Here is a 16613-nt window from a genome sequence, read left to right as displayed (position 1 = left end):
AGATCCCAGGAGCAGAGAAACGGTGCACCACTGAATGAATAACTAGAGGAGCAGAAGAGTCTAACAAATTTCTTTCTTCTATACACAGCTATCTTTTCCTATGAAAATTCCTTTGCAGAAAAATTCCTTTTGAAATACTTAGTTTTTTTTTTAATAAACTCCACTTTTCATTTCCCCACCTTGACTTTCTCTGATCCGTTTCTCCTCCTCCATTGCATTGATTACAACTTCATTATTCGTGAGCTATTGGGAAGGAGAGGCGCACCACTCACTTGAGTCTACTTGCTCCCTGTTGACATACAGCAGGTGCTTAAGAAATGTGTTAAATATTTTTTTTTAAGTTTTTACTTTAACTACAGTTAGTTAACATACAATATTATATTAGTTTTAGGTGTACAATATAGAAATACATTGATTCTTATTCATTTCTATTACTTCTATTAATATGAGAATAGCTCAGGAAAAGCCTGTTCAAGAGCAGAGCAATGAAGGATAGAACACATCAGGGCAGGTTACCTTTTCACATTCCGTTACATCTTACAGAGCATTTGTAGTACAAACATAAGAAAATTTATGCAAATTCATACTGCAGTATCATTCTGCCTTTTTTGGTCCTTTGTGAAAATTCCTGTACCTTTCCTTAAGTGTGCTCATCAGTTTTTTGCTGCTCTGTCCAAAGCTCCCCCTCATGATTTTAATAACCAATCCTGATCTGAGCTAAACTATTACCTGCCATTTTTTTAAAGATTTTATGTATTTATTCATGAGAGACATAGAGAGAGAGAGAGAGAGAGAAAGGGCAGAGACACAGGTAGAGGGAGAAGCAGGCTCCATGTGGGGAGCCCGACATGGGACTCGATCCCCTGTCTCCAGGATCACGCCCTGGGCTGAGGGCAGGCTCCAAACCGCTGAGCCACCCAGGCTACCCCGTTACCTGCCATTATTGCTATAATCCTCACATCAGGCAAGTGTTTTTTTCTGACCTAAATCATATTCTTATGTTCTCTCCCTCTTTTTTTTACTTTCCAATTGTTTCATTTCTAACATTGCATTCGTTTACTAACCCTATTCATCATTCACTGATCCTAGATGACAATCTTGTGTATTTTTACTATAAACACTTAAATTTCTTCAAATGTACTTTTCTGTAATTTAAGGAAGCTGAGTGTAGTAAAATGACCTTCAAAATTTCCAACATCAAAATCACAGAAACCTAATGCAAGCCTCTGGTCTAGCCCTGTCAGACTTCACCCTCACTGCTTCCGTCGTGTAGAAACCCAGAACTCTATCTATCTATCATCTATCTATCTATCTATCTATCTATCTATCTATCTATCTATCATCTATCTATCTCTATCTTATCTATTTAAAGATTTTATCTATTTATTCATGAGGCACAGAAAGAGAGGCAGAGAACCCGGAAGAGGGAGGAGAAGCGGGCTTCATGCAAGGAGCCCAAGGCGGGACTCGATTCTGGGAATCGGGGATCATGCCCCAAGTCAAAGGCAGATGTGTTCAACTGCTGAGCCACCCAGGGATCCCTCAAAACACTATTTAAAAAGAAAAAAGAAAAAACTGGTGCTCTTATATGAAAAAAACTTTTTTCACTTCCATCTAGCCCAGCCAAGAATGTTCAACTGCCTAAACTCCTGAAATGTTGGTGGCATTTAAAGCAGAACACAGAAACTGTAAGGACAGAGAGAGATCTGATTCTTTGTGATTCTTCTTAAATAAACTCTTGTTAAATCAACTCCGAGGTGAGGAAAAGAGGCTCGTTTAACACCTTCTGTAGGGGTCTGTTAATATTTACATTTGATGTGGAAAATGTGTCAAAGTCTAGTGGCTTTGGAGAAACGCTCTGCTGCCTAAAGATAAAGCCCAGAAGGCTTTTCATGGGAAGCAGCAATGGAAGAATGAAACTTCTGGCTCTAAGTTTCTTGTTGGATTACTAACAACACCCTGCAGTGAGGAGTGAGGGAAAGCCTGTGTCTACACTTCAGTTGTCATTCTTCTGAATTCTGGATACAGGCCAAAGCCGACCTTCCATTTGTGGATAAACAATATCATCATGTAGATAAATTTCCAGGTGATTATGAGGCGACTACATCTCTAATCATTTTATTTCCAAATGCACCATATGCTAAACAGAATTGGAACTAACGTTCAATCATTGTCTCTTGGATACAGTGCAAACAAATACATGATGTCATAATGTCATTCTCCTCCACCTCTTCCTCTGTCCATGAAAGATGCCAATTGATTGAATTCATCTTTCCTACTGTGTTCAAACTGAGACTCAGAATCCTTCTTACCTTAGCCCCGCAGGGAGTTACTGTCAATCAAGTGGAGCTGGCATTGGAGATGAAATTATTTTTCATGCTTGCCTTAAGATAGTAATTATGTGCGGAATCTATTTATTGACTTCCAACAACAGCATATACATTCAGTGAGTAACAAATGTTAGAGACCATGCTTGGGAAGAAAGAGGAAAGAATACTTTCTGATTTTTCTCTTTCCCGCGTTTGTTCCATGTGTAGTGTGGCTGGAATCTACTACTGAACCCAGCAGTCACCCTGACGTGCTGCTGCCCGGCCACATTGTCCTCTGAGCCTGTGTGCCAACTTCCATGCTTTTTCTTTCCCAAAGCACTTCCTAGGAGGAGTGGTATTTATTCATTTCTTCATTTCACCTGTAAATAATGTGCCGTTGGTATTAAGGCACTGGTACCGAACAAGCGGATGGAACACTCCTTGGGTCGAGAGTAAGAGAGAAAATGCCCTCTGTTGTAGGAGTGGGTCCACCTGAGCCTTGATGCTGGGATTTATTTATGGTCTGCAGGAGGGGACACCAAAGTCAGTGGCCATCTGACACCCTTCCATGAAGGTCTTTCATTATTTTGGAATATTCTGCTTTCATGGAAAAATCTTCCCTTTCTGATCTCTGCAGTTACAGCTGATTGATCAAAGCAGTTTATTAATAATATGCATTAATTGACTCCCATAATTCATTTAAAATGTCTCTAACACAGGTGGAATACTTGGTAAATATTTACCAAACAAACGAACAAGTAAATAAATAATTGGTGGGTGTGGAGGAAAGAGGCAGAGAATTAATTCCGAAGGCTGGAGCCTTGGTCCTCTGCCTCTGGGCTGGTTGCATTTAGCGGCCTCCCCCACGTCACCCGGAACCCTGTACCAGTGTCATCACATCTCGGTGTGGTGCACTGGGAGAAGAGGTTACAAGACACAGTCTGACTTCCTGTACCAAGCTGCTGAAGAGTTCTGTTTTGAAAGCCTCTGATGAATGGTCACAGTAGCCAGAGTAATAATTTTAGCAGTTAACTTGGCCATAGAAGGCAAGGAAGCTGCAAAGCCCTGAGACCTGAAAAAGCCTCCTAGGACTAGAACCTGTTAGGCAACACCTCACACAGAGGCTGCATTCTCAACTGGGTTTTGTGTCCCAAAATAAATAAAGCTGTGAAGAGGCCACAGTGGCTCAGCTCTGGCAAGCTCCTGGCCCGCATCCTTGGTCAGACTTTACCTATAGGAGAATTTTTATTCCAAGTGTTACTAGAAAATTTAGATTTTTTCCAATATTTGGAATGACCCCTCCTCCTCTTCATCCCAGGCCTGCCCAGCCTGAAGCCAGACACTGACAATGTGCCCTCTGGGCTGGGCCAGTGGGGCAGACACCGTAGAGAGCTGTCTGAGGTGTTTTGGTGGCCACTGCCCTCTCTTTCTCCCACATCCTCCCCATGGCTCCCCATTCCTCCCTATCTGTTGGCCATTGAGAGTCCCCTGCCAGACCAACAACCAGTAAAGAAGGACACTTACCCAGCAAGCTTGTGAATGAGACACTTTTTTTTTTTTTAAAGATTTATTCATTCATGAGAGACACACACACACAGAGGCAGAGACATAGGCAGAGGGAGAAGCAGGCTCCATGCAGGGAGCCCTACGCGGGACTCGATCCCGGGACTCCAGGATCATGCCCTGGGCTGAAAGGCGGTGCTAAAACTCTGAGCCACCTACGCGTCCCATGAATGAGACACTTGTGAGGATGCATGTGGTCCCAGATGTTGGAAGGGAGCTTCTACAACTACCAAGAAACACCCAGAGAAGCAGTGGAACACCTGGGCATCCCTCCCCCAGTCTCCCTGGGCCCCCTGTTGTGGCCAACCAGCAACGAAGTCCTGTGGGTACTGCTCCTACACCATCCTCTACCACACTCTTGCTGTCCCCTCTGCCTCCTCACTTCTCATCCAGACCTTTCTGGAGTCTTTGAAGCAGGTCTCCTGCCCACCAGGCTCACAAACTTCCTGCCCATTCATGGCAGGCTGCCAGAATGCACTTCCAAAAGATTGCATGCCACTGCTTCTAACCCCGGGTTTGAGTTCTCGCAAGGCCTCCCACCGCCCGCTGAAATCATAGTCCTGACTCCTCAGACATCACAAGGAGCCCCTTCCTGACTTCTGTGAGCTGATTCATTTCCTCTATCAAACTTCAGGTGCCCTCAGTTCCAGGCACACTAAACTACCCAGGCAATATAGTGTCTTAGATGCAGCTCAATGTGACTTCCCTGTGAAGCCCTCTGTGTCACCCCCACAGTAGATGCCCCGTATCTGCGACACCGTGCACACACGTCTCTGATACCACTTGACCTCATTGTGGCTGTTGGCTCACACTTCTTTCTCCCAAAGGCAGCAGTGGCATCGACTCTCCTTTTATCCTCGGTGACACGAATGAACACCTGATGCCGGTGCCCAGCAGATTTACTGAATGATTAAACCACCATTCCACGGGCTCCTTTTAAACAGTCCACCTTGCTCTTTGATTTGATAATGTGAGATAGTAAAACTTTCCAAAGGTGGCAGGATTGAAAAAAAGTTGGTAAATAGTTGAGCAATATCTTGTGAAATGAGAGAAACCAAGCTGCTCAGAAGCAGGTGAAAAGTTTGGCCAACTGCATCACCGTTTCCAGCTGACCCTCTTGGGGCAATTGGCCTGGTTCTCTTCATTTCCTGTGTTTTAAGTTTATATTTTCACTACTTACTGGTCTTTGTTTGTGAATGAAGCAGATTTTTCTTTTTTTTTAAGTCTGTTGAACTGTTTTGTGTGTCTTGTGTGTGTATGTGAGAACATTATTTAGATTTCATGACGGCAGTTAGGGAGAGAATGAAACTTTTTAGAGTCTTTTCCTATTGGAATTCTGCTGAGGAGACCAACTCTTTGGTCTTTCAAAGGATATCTGTATCTGAGTTAGATAGGGGACATTCACAGCCTCAGCTTTGTTCACAGAGGACTGTAAAAATTACCAGGGAATTTGACATAAGGAAATTTCAAGGAAGAGTTTTTTTAAATACAAAATATATGACAAAAAGAAGTTAAAACTCTCATGCTACATGGGCAGGCCCTGTTCACATATTAACTCATTTAAACCTTATAGTGCTATTAGGTAGGTGCTACTATTTGTCCTTTTCATAGATGGGATACTAAGGCACAGGGCTCCCACAACTAGCAAGTGGCAGAGCTGAGGTCTGAACAAGGGTAGTGAGGTTTAAGCATCCAGGACCTTAACCACTTTATCAAACTGCCCCTAATGTAAATACCTGGAAGGGATGAGTTTTACTCAACCAGCTTCTTTTTTTTTTTTTTTTTAAGATTTTATTTATTTATTAATGAGAGACACAGAGAGAAAGAGGCAAACATAGCAGAGGGAGAAGCCGGCTCCCTGTGGGGAGATCGATGTGGGGCTCAATCCCAGGACCCCTGGATCATGACCTGAGCTGAAGGCAGACACTCAACCACTGAGCCACTCAGGCGCCCCTCAGCTAGCTTCTTACAGGGTTCTAGAGTGCCAAGTAGCAAGGCCCTAGTCCTTGTCCTAAGGGAGCTGACAGGGCAGACAGGGAGAGGACAAGACATGAGCACATCCATCTGTCCCTCCATCCATACACATGTAAAACAGGTGGGGACCACAGGGAGGGCCGGGTGAGGGAGTCTGCCGCTGCTGTTCTGCCAACGCCACTGCGCACGCTGCCTACTAGGGACTGGAGGCCCTCAGAGTGTGAGCCTCACCTCCTTGGCCTGGGTCAGGAGAAGCTCACAGGCAAATGACATCAGCTGTGTAAACAAATGAGGCAAGGAAAACTCAAGGGCTGAGGTAGTCAAATGTTCCGAGTGAAGACAAGAGGTTCAGGCATGATGTTACAAGGGAAAGACTGGAAGTAACTGATTTAAGTGCAGCGCAGTATTTGTGACACAGAGGAAAAGAATTTGTTTTAATCCACAGAAATCAACTGCAGTGTCAAAAAGCCATTTGTCCGAAATCCACAAAACAGGTATTTAGCCAGTCATTTAGGGGAGGTAGCAACACACCCTGTCATGGGAGGGGCATGGGGAGGCCTGACCTGTTCCACAACGGGGCTTAGTTGCCAATCATTCAGAGAGACCCAACAACGACCTAAAGACGGGGTGATTACAAATTAGGTTTGAATTGACACATTTCTGGAGTTGTAGACCATTTCTGGGGTTGGGTTGTGCTCCCTCTGGCCCCCGAATCCTGGGCCAGGGCATGTTGTCTTGGCAGGTGAACGTGGCCTCTGATTGATCAGAAAAGATCCTGGGACTCAGCCCAGTTCATGGGAACTTCAATGTTTGTTGAATGAATAAGTGAACAAGTACTGAAAAGACAGCATTTCACATTTTCCATATCTAATGGAAAAATGTACAGACTCCCTATGTGCAAAATACACATATCAATATTACATTGAAAATTACTTGTTCGCTGAATTGGGTTCCATGCAGGTTTAACTAGATCTCTGAGGGGCTAGACGGCTCCAGCTAATGTGTGGGCTATATATAGAATCAACTATTCAGGGGAAAAAAAGTGTCAAGAGAATTTTCAAACTCTAGTCATGTGGTTGAAGAAAACAGACATGGAAGGAGTTCCCCCAGTATTTGGATGTATTTGTGAGTGAAGTGCAGAAAGCTGCTGACTCAATGTGTGATTTACTTGTTTTTTTTTTTTTCTTCCAGTTTTTAGTTAAGAAAAACTCAGATGCCAGAACAAGGACAAGATGAGTTAAGAAACCGCCTTTGCCTCCTCCGTCTGGTGCTTGAGGCCAGTGTCACTCAGCCTGCCTCGTGTGGTGGAACTCACTCGGGAAGAGAGGAAGTAGAAAGGCCACAACCACAGCCACAGGATTGGGTGGGGGCCACTGACATCACTGAGGCTTGGGGATCCACCACCACCCAGACAGGCAAAACTTCTGCGGTCTGAGTCTACTTTTCTTTGCTATGAACTTTCTTTGCCTTAAAAAAAAAAAAAAAATACCATCACCATCAATATACCTCTTTCAAGCTTCATAAACTAGTATTGCTAATTTGTCTCCCTCAAACATGGATTTATTAGTGAAGATAAAGTAATTCTGAGAGTTTCTTTGATGTGAGAGACTTTGAAAGCATCCGAATACAAAGTGACTTCTCTTGGCTCAGGGTTAGTTTTCTGGGGAAAAGAGGAAACGTGCCCACTATGCATTTGGGCATATATGGCACATATGTGGGCTTGATGGTGTGTCTTCCGCAGACCAGATCTTTGGTTCTTGAATTCCCAGAGTCAGGTATTAGAATTTTAATCATTTTTGCTTTGCTCTGCTTATCCCCTTCCTTCACAGGTCTTGCCCACTCTCTGTGTGGTCAAGAGAGGCTCAACTGGGCACTGCCTTCTATCCCCCAAATAGCAGGTTTCTCCCCAGCAGGTCTGAGTCACTGTCCTCAGCACTTAGCATGGGGCCTGACACATGTAGTGCCACAATCTCCAGCTCCGCTGCGCACCCTGGAGGCTGAGGGGAGGCTGAAAGTTCCAATCCTCTAATCATGGCTTGGATTTTCTGACAGCCGGTCCGAAGCTATCTGGTGGCCCCCAGCCATCATCCATCTCATTAGCATAGTAGTGCTTAGTGAATACTCAAGGATTGAATGAATAAATAGGCCTTAGGGACAACAGGCTTGAAACTGGGCTCACCATCCTACCATTCCTTAGGCCATCATTTTCTATTACAAACAGAGTAACACTCCATTCAAATTCTGAGAACCTCTTTATCTGTAAACAGTGGCCAACTGAGGGTTCCTGGGAGAAGACCCAAGGCATGTCTCTACAAGGAACCAGCTGTTGTGACTGTAACGGTGAGGGAGACTTAGGAGAGCTGTCAGGCAGACTCAGATGTCTGTGTAAAATTAAGTTCTGAGATCAACCAAGTTATACTGGTAGATTGGAAGTTCCAATCCTCTAATCATGGCTGGGATTTTCTAACTCCCAGTCCAAAGCTATCAGGTGGCCCCCAGCCGTCATGCATCTCATTAGCATACAAAAGACGCTCATCACTCGGAGATTCCAAAGGTTTTGGGAGCTGTGTGCCAGGAACTGGGAACAAAGATGAAGTATCTTTTTTTTTCTTTTTTCTTTTTTTTTTAAATACCACAGTCACCCTCTACAGAAACTTCCAATGGCCCCCTGTGACAACAGAGGAGAGCCCAAACTTTTCAGGGTGGCCTGTAAACCCAACACAACTTCATCATCTGTGATCCCTGCTGCTTCAGCTCTGGTCCAGGCTGGTCCAGTGGTTTGTTTAGAAATATGTGGAACCTCAGAGATGAGCGGATTCAAACCTCTTATTTTATAGATGAGAAACTGGGACCTAGAGAGGTGAAGGGCATAGCCCCAGATTATAGATTTATCATCTCTCAAAAGGCAGAGAGCATCACTGATCTCTGAATTTCTGGCGATGAGTACTGGGGATGATAAACTTCAAGTTAATAAACTCTTATGTAGACTTTCAAACGCACAAATCACAAGGCAAAAGAGATTAATTTGATTATGCTAAATGAAGGATTTCTATTCAACGAAAGACACTATGGATTAATAGACATAACATAATCAGAAAATATTTGCAATGTCCAAAATTGATTGCAGATCAATACCTAGAACTCCTGAAAATCACGAAAAATAGAGCAAACCTATTTATTTATTTATTTATTTATTTATTATTTATTTATTTATTTTAGGGAGTGACGGCACATGTACACGGGTGAGTGGAGGGAGAGGCAAAGGGGAAGCCGGCTCTCCATTGAGCAGGGAGCCCTATGTGGGGCTCCATTACCCAACCCGGAAATCCTGACCTGAGCCAAAAGCAAGAGTCCAACGCTTAACCGACTGATCCACCCAGGTGTTCCCCTATTCGTTTATTTAGAGTGAGCACCTGCTCCACACTTGAGTGGGGGAGGGGCAGAGAGAGAGGGAAAGAGAGAATCTCCAGCAGGCTCCCTACTGAGTGCAGAGCCCAGGACTGAACAAGGACTGGGGGGTGGGGCCCTCCATCCCAGGACCCTGAGATCATGACCTGAGTTGAAACCAAGAGTCAGATACTCAACGGATTGTGCCACCCAGGTGCCCCTAACCCTAATTTTTAAAAAAGAACAAAGGATGTAAACATGCAATGAGGGAAGAAGGAACTTAGAAAGTAAATATGCCAAAGTCCCTAGTTATTACAGAAATACAAGATCAAATAATGAGATAACATTTCATACCTACTGGAAAGCTGGATAACGCTGCAAGAAGATATGGGTAAGGATTTGGGGTTTCACCTCTGTGTGGGTGTGGAGGTTGGAGAGAATACAGCACCCCAGTCACTCGGAAGAAATCTGGCAGTTTAGTCAAAGTAAGGATACACATCCTGGGACCAGTAATCCTGCCCTTGGCTACGGATCCTGAAGAAATCCTCACAGGCAGGAATTGCAGGAAGCTATTCAGAGCAGTGTATTTGTGTCCCAAAACATTACCAGGGGAGCAGGTGGTAAAATCTATGGTGGTCTCTGTGTACCATGACACAGAGTAACACACAGAGCAGACACAGAGTGACATGGACAAATGTGAAAACAACCAGTTTAAAAAGCAGAATCAGACTTATAAATGAAGAAGAAACTAATGGTTGCCAGAAGCAAGGGCTGTGGAGCTGGGCAAAACGGGAGAAGGGGAGTGGGAGATGCAGGCTTCCAGTTATGGACAGAAGAAGTCACGGGAATAAAAGGCACAGCACGGGGAGTATAGTCCAGGCCGCTGTAATAGTGTTGTATGGCTGTGTGGTGACAGATGGTAGCTACACTTGTGGCGAGTACAGCATAACAGATACACTTGTCCAATCACTATGTCATAATCTGAAACTAATGTAATACCGTGTATCAACTATACTCAAAAAAAAAAAAAAAACCCACAACCAGTTTAGGACAATAGAAACAGAATGAGCTGAGCAACAGGACGGGTTACAGAAATTAAAAACCCAAAAACCCTGATAAAAGTTCTGCAGGTACACACAGAAACAAACAGGAACATCAGAGTGGTTGCTCAGGAGATTTGATTAGAGGTCCCCTGGGTAAGTTAAGGCAGGGTCATGGTCCCCACCGTGCCTGCTGGCTCAGGCACCAAGGAGCAGTCTGCTAAGGCTAATGGGGCAGTCTTTTGGACAGAGAGTGGGCTCGGGACAAGGGCCTGAGAAGCAGGGCCAGCTCCAAAGGAGGCCGCCCTTCTCCACGGAAGCGTTCTCTGTCACAGCATACCTTGAGGCTGAGACTTCCTCCTCTGGAGAGGAATCTCTTGGACTGTGTGCTTTAGGGGGGTTTTCACAGGTCCACTCTATGAGGAAACCTTAAGAACAGTTTACACAATGGGGATTAGAAAAGATGTTGGGGGGAGGGCAGAAGAGGGGGAGAGTAGCCAGGCAGTCAGAATCAGATAAAATGACACCGTACAACTCAAACCTTTCCTTCCTCACAGACTTCTTCCCCCCTCAACCCCCTACCCCTTGGCAGGGCACCCAGATCTGACCTTTACTGAGCACTTCCTATGACCGAACAGGGTGCTAGGGATTTTTACATTTGTTATCTTATGTACTGCTCACAAAAATCCTACACAGAGGGGTGGGGTTATCCTTCTTGTTTCACAGTCTGGAACAGGAGGCTCAGAGAAAGGAACGCAGCCAGGCTCACACTGTGAGTGCATCTGTGCTGTCTTCCTCATGCCTCAGGGGACATTCATTCTTCCACTGAGGCAGTTACACCAACTAGTGGCTTCTGAAATTCTCTCTCTAGAATTTTCTGCCCAGCAGCTGGGTCTAGGGGGGTCTCCAGGCTTGCTCCCGGGCCTCCAGAGGCATCAGAAAGGCTCCAGCAGCTCTCACGGGGACAAGCAGGTCTAGAAAGTATGTACCTCCTCAGAGGCTCCGGCTCTAGGGAACTCCTGGTGTTAAGCTAGATTCCAGAACTGGAGACGCCCCTCCACAACTGCTTTCTACCCTAACCAGAATCTCTAGCTTCCTGGGCTTGAAGATGTGCTGAGCCAGTGGGTGGAATAGGCAAACATTTACAGCAGAACAGCAATAAATCCCCTGAGACTAGTATAATATAAGCAAAATGATAATGAAAAGTATCTGTGAAACAGGAATATGGCAGGACTTTATTGCATGCTAAAGCATAACAAGATTAAAAGTTTTGCAGGTCAGGGCAGCCTGGGTGGCTCAGTGGTTTAGCTCTGCCTTCAGCCCAGGGTGTGGTCCTGCAGACCCGGGATCGAGTCCCCTGTCGGGCTCCCTGCACGGAGCCTGCTTCTCCCTCTGCCTGTGTCTCTGCGTCTCTCATGAATAAATAAATAAATAAACAAGTAAATAAATAAATAAATATTTTTTGCAGGTCAAATCATGTTTGTCAAACCCCAGAAGAGCACAGACGATGAGATACTATCAGGAACATGGCCATTAGACTCTGCCTTTTTACCTCCTGTCAATGTTATATAGTAGCCTATTTTTCCTCAGGCACCCAGTGCAATTATTTTGAGTGAAACTTAAAAGAAAATTATTCCATCCAACAAAAAGCATTCTAAGTAAGTCCCAGGGGTGATGCGCTGTAACTTGCAGCAAATTGCTCCAGCCTCACCCAGTGTCCTACCATAAACGCTCATGGTGGTTAATATCACGGGCTCAATTGGACTTAAGGAGGAAAATGCTTGTATTAGGGAAAACCAGGAATGCTCCATTTTTTTTTTTCACCAAAAGGAGACCACCTAGCTGTGGAGAAAAGGGTGTCACGAAAAGAAAAGATTAAGAGTTATGATTCATATGTGAAACCAAAACAAACTCACATAATGTTTATTTTACCCCTATGGGAGGAAATGGAGGCGTAAGCTAGTAACAATTCAATTTAACAAATATTTATCCTGTCCTTATCCCATGCAAAAGCATCAGGCTATGGAGATACCAAAGGTGAGAGACCATACAGGGTTCTTGAGACCCACCATTCTTCTGTGGGGTCCAGACCCACCCATGGACTCCGGAGCTTAGGGAGCTGTTTGAATTGCTGTTTTCAGTGTCCCTGATAACCTTACAACCGACAGAGTGGAGAGGAACTCTGCCCATCTCTCATCTCTCTAGAATGAGCTTTCTTGTTGGTGGACAAAAAACAAACAGCTTTACCTTATCAACTTTTCCTGTCCTCCTTTCTCCTAGGTTTTTAGGGAAAAAATAACCTCTGTGCTGTTTTCATGCCAATTGTATTGTTAGCCCTCTGTGGCCCCGACTGGACCACAGCTCTCCTTTCCTTCCCAACGGACCCTTGCTCTTTTCTTCCTCTTCTAAAGCTCTGAAGATTTCTTGTTCCCTGTTTCTCCACAGAATCCCTTTACTCTAGGATTTTACACTGGGTTAAACTTGGGTAGTGGTTTGATGAAAAAAATAAACCACATACATGCTTTGGTCATATGTATGACTGCATAACCCTTCTCTGCTCATTTTCTAGGGTTTCGTCCAGCAAATAAAGCGTTGCCTTTCACAGAGCATTTGGGAGCGTGCACTTCAATGCTTGCACACTTCAGGAGTGCCTCCTCTCTTCAGTCGGACTCTCTTTCTAAATCTGTGCTGCCAAATTGGTTTTACCCAAATCCTTTGAAACCCCAGTGTTTCGCATTTTGCTTCTCTCTGGAAGTTTCTTTCTTCCTTTCTTTAAAAAAAAAACAAAAAAACAAAACAAAAAAAACACTTGCAGCGTGGTATCTGGCAATAGTAAGAACTAACATTTACAGAGGCCAAACTACGGCCAGGGAACCCGCCGAGGTGGATCCCTTGTCCCCGTTCTACGGATGCTGGAACTGAGGCGCAGCGCGACTATGTAACTTGCACACAGAAGACAGCGGAGCCAGGAATCTGGCGGGGCTTGTGAGCTTAACCCGGCTCAAGCTCGGACGTCTAAGGGACCTGGAACCCATTCTGTTTTTTTTTTATAATAAACTTATTTTTTATTGGTGTTCAATTTACCAATATACAGAATAACACCCTGTGCTCATCCCAAGTGCCCCCCTCAGTGCCCGTCACCCACTCACCCCCACCCCCCGCCCTCCTCCCCTTCCCCCACCCCTAGTTCGTTTCCCAGAGTTAGGAGTCTTCATGTTCTGTCTCCCCCTCTGGTATTTCCTACCCATTTCTTCTCCCTTCCCTTATATCCTGGAACCCATTCTTACCGGGTTTCTCTCTTTTGGAGCTGGTGACCAGGACACTGTACTCCGCCTCTCTGGCCCTAAGTTTTCCTTCCAATAAAATCGAAATAAAGCATTCTACCCCGGTCCCTGACCCCGCACAATTGCCAATGCTCCCAGGTGCCCAGCTGACGCTCGCAGGAGGGGCGGAGTCCCTGTCCTCCAAACACCCGGGCTCCGGCGGGGGACCCAGCATCAGCCCGTTTAGGACGAATCTTCCAAGGCACTTTTTTTTTTTTAATTGGAGCTCAATTTGCCAACATACAGCATAACACCCAGTGCTCATCCCGCCAAGTGCCCCCCCAGGGCCCGTCACCCCGTCACCCCCACCCCCCGCCCACCTCCCCTTCCACCACCCCTTGTTCGTTTCCCAGACTTCGGGGTCTCTGGTGCTTGGTCGCCCTCACTGGTATTTCCACTCCTTTTCTGCAAGGCACTTCTGCGTCTGCATCTCTGGCACGTCGGCCGGAGCCGGCTGCACCCGGGCGGCGCCCCCCGCCCCCGCGCGCGGCTCCTCCGCGCGGGCTTGCCTCGGTCCCGGGCCTCCGACCGCCGGGCGCCCGCTTACCATGGCGTCGTAGCGCAGGGCGTTCATGAAGTGCGCCACCTCGGCGCCCCTGTACACGGTGAACCAGATGGTGCCCTGGTACTGGTCGCCGGCGTCGAGCAGCAGCACGTGCGGCTCGGAGCGGCGGATCTGCTGCACCTTGGTGGAGAGCCGCGCCACCCCGCCCACACAGCGGCTGGCGTTCACGCACTTGCTCGAGTCCTCGCTGGTCTGCTCGAGCCGGCTGTGCACGTCGTTGGTGTGCAGCACCGTGAGCTCCCAGGCGCCGGCCGCCCGCCACAGCAGCATGCCCAGCGCGAGGAGCCGCAGCGCGGGCGCCGGGGCGGCTCGGGGCCCCATGGCTGCGGCGCGCGGGGCGGGCGGGCGCGGGCGGGCCGGGCGCGCGGCGGCGAGTGGCGGCGGCCGAGGCGGGCGCGGGAGCCGGGGGCCCTGCCGGCGGGGCGGGGCGGGGCGGGGCGGGGCGGGCGGGCGGGCGGGCGTGCTCCGGGCGGGAGGCCGGCCCCGCCCCCGGCCCCGCCCCACTGCCTGCGCCCGCGCGCGCGCTCACCCGACGCGACCCTGGCCCCCGCGGCGGCCGCCGACAGTGGGGCGGCTGTTCCCGGCGGCAGCGCTTTCCCGGGCCGCGGGGGACGCGGGAGGTTGCCCAGCCGCCGCCGAGGCACGAGTTTTTCTCGAGAGGAGGGCACGGCCGGAGGGGCCGGGGCTGGCGCGGGCTCCGCGCTGCGAGGAGCGAAAGGGACGGGAAGGCAGGACGCGCGCGCGGAGGCCGGGGCGGCGGGAGGGGCGAGCGCTGCCTCCGCGCGGGGAGCCGGGGCCCGAGCGCGCGACGTGGCTGGCCGCTGCCCCCGCGTCGGAGGACCACCGAGTCCCCGCGGTTCAGACGTGGAACCTCGGAATTTCAGACCTTCCCAACCCGGTCCGCCGTTCGTGGACGCGGTGGCAGTAAAATCAGCCGTTAGGCGGACGTCAGGATGCCTTGTGTTGCTTTTTTTTTTTAGGCTTTTTTTTTTTTGTCCCCCCCCCCCAAGGTTTTAAAGATGTGGTTTGTGTGTGCATGTGTGTATTGAGGGCAAACTTTGGGCAAGAAAGCAATAATAGGAATGCATTCAATAAATCAGCATTATCTAGAATTTAAATTTGCAGAATTTCCCTCTGTTCAACCAACGGATTCCTGAGTGCAAGCGATGATCTTAGGGCTTTGGGAAGAGAAGGAGAAGGGAATTAGTTTGGAGGTTCAGAGGTGTCCTATGATTTAAGCTTTGCAGAATAGCGTAGTGGCCCTCACACTTCCCAAAATGCATGAAGTCAGTACTCTTGTTTATTTTTAAGCCTTTTGGGATAATATATACATTATATATATGAAAAAAATAGATATCTATCTCATAAAAATTACCCATGAGCCTTGTATTTATAACTAAGTCATTACTGATGGACCCAAGGGTGATGACAAACTATTGTATGGAAACACACCTCTTATATGGAAACCCTCCTAGGGGTTTTACATTATCTCAAGATAAAAGGGACCTTTCTATGAGGAGCTAAAAACAGCTACCATCTAAAATCGAAAGGAATCACTAGAAAGTTTTGAACCATCTTCAGAATTCATATTTACACTGATGTGTAAAAATTTATGTATTTATTTAAAGAGAGAGTGGGAGCGCACACACATGAGTCAGGGGACGCAGAGGGAAAGAGAGAACCTCAAGCAGACTCCTAGCTGAGCCTGGTGGAGCCTGGTGGAGCTTGGTGGAGCCGGACATGGGGCTCCATCTCACAACCCTGAGAGCATGCCCTGAGCTGAAATCAAGAGTTGGACCCGTAACTGACTGAGCCACCTATGTTATTTTCCTCTTAAATGTATGTAATCATTGTCCCAATAGGTAGAGTCAAAAACAGGAATCTAGGCAGCTGCCTGGCCTAAATCACTGGTAATACATGAAGTCATTATCATTAAAACAAGCAGGAGGTAGTCTTCCAATTGCTATGATGAGAGACTGAGATCATAAGTAATGTCATGAGATTGCTCCTGATGGTTCCAATATTGGAAGGCATATTGCTGTCTTCATCAGATACTTTTTTTTTGTAAAGATTTATATTTTGGGGGGCACCTGGGTGGCTCAGTGACTGAGGATCTGCCTTTGGCTCGGGTTGTGATCCCAGATGGAGCCCCATATCGGGCTCCCCATGGGGTGCCTACTTTTTCCTCTGCCTGTATCTCTGCCTCTCTGTGTCTATCATGAATAAATAAAATCTTTTTAAAAAAGATTTTATTTTTTTTGAATAAAAATACTCAACATGGGTAATTCTTTATACCCAACATAGGGCTCGAATTTACAATCCCTAGATGAGGAGTTACATGCTCCACCCACTGAACCAGTCAGGTACCCTTTCATCAGACACTTCTATTGTAACTTTTCAGAAAAACCATGAACTTCTTAAGCTTTCTGTGCAATGGACCTTATGTTAGTCT

The 16613-nt window shown here is 46.9% G+C and overlaps 1 protein-coding gene across 1 annotated transcript in view; it reads right to left on the bottom strand.

The window, feature by feature from the left end:
• The window catches only part of NT5E (5'-nucleotidase ecto), a 45245-nt gene extending 30724 nt beyond the window's left edge, over positions 1–14521 (bottom strand). Inside the window, exon 1 of the mRNA XM_025444463.3 lies at positions 14144–14521. Coding sequence (XP_025300248.1) covers positions 14144–14482 — 339 coding nt within the window. The 5' untranslated portion in view covers positions 14483–14521. The remainder of the gene's footprint in view (positions 1–14143) is intronic.
• Between the last annotated feature and the right edge of the window lie 2092 nt (positions 14522–16613).

Source organism: Canis lupus, chromosome 12, assembly GCF_003254725.2.
Source record: "Canis lupus dingo isolate Sandy chromosome 12, ASM325472v2, whole genome shotgun sequence".
NCBI lineage: Eukaryota > Metazoa > Chordata > Mammalia > Carnivora > Canidae > Canis > Canis lupus.
This window is presented reverse-complemented; position numbering and strand designations above follow the sequence as displayed.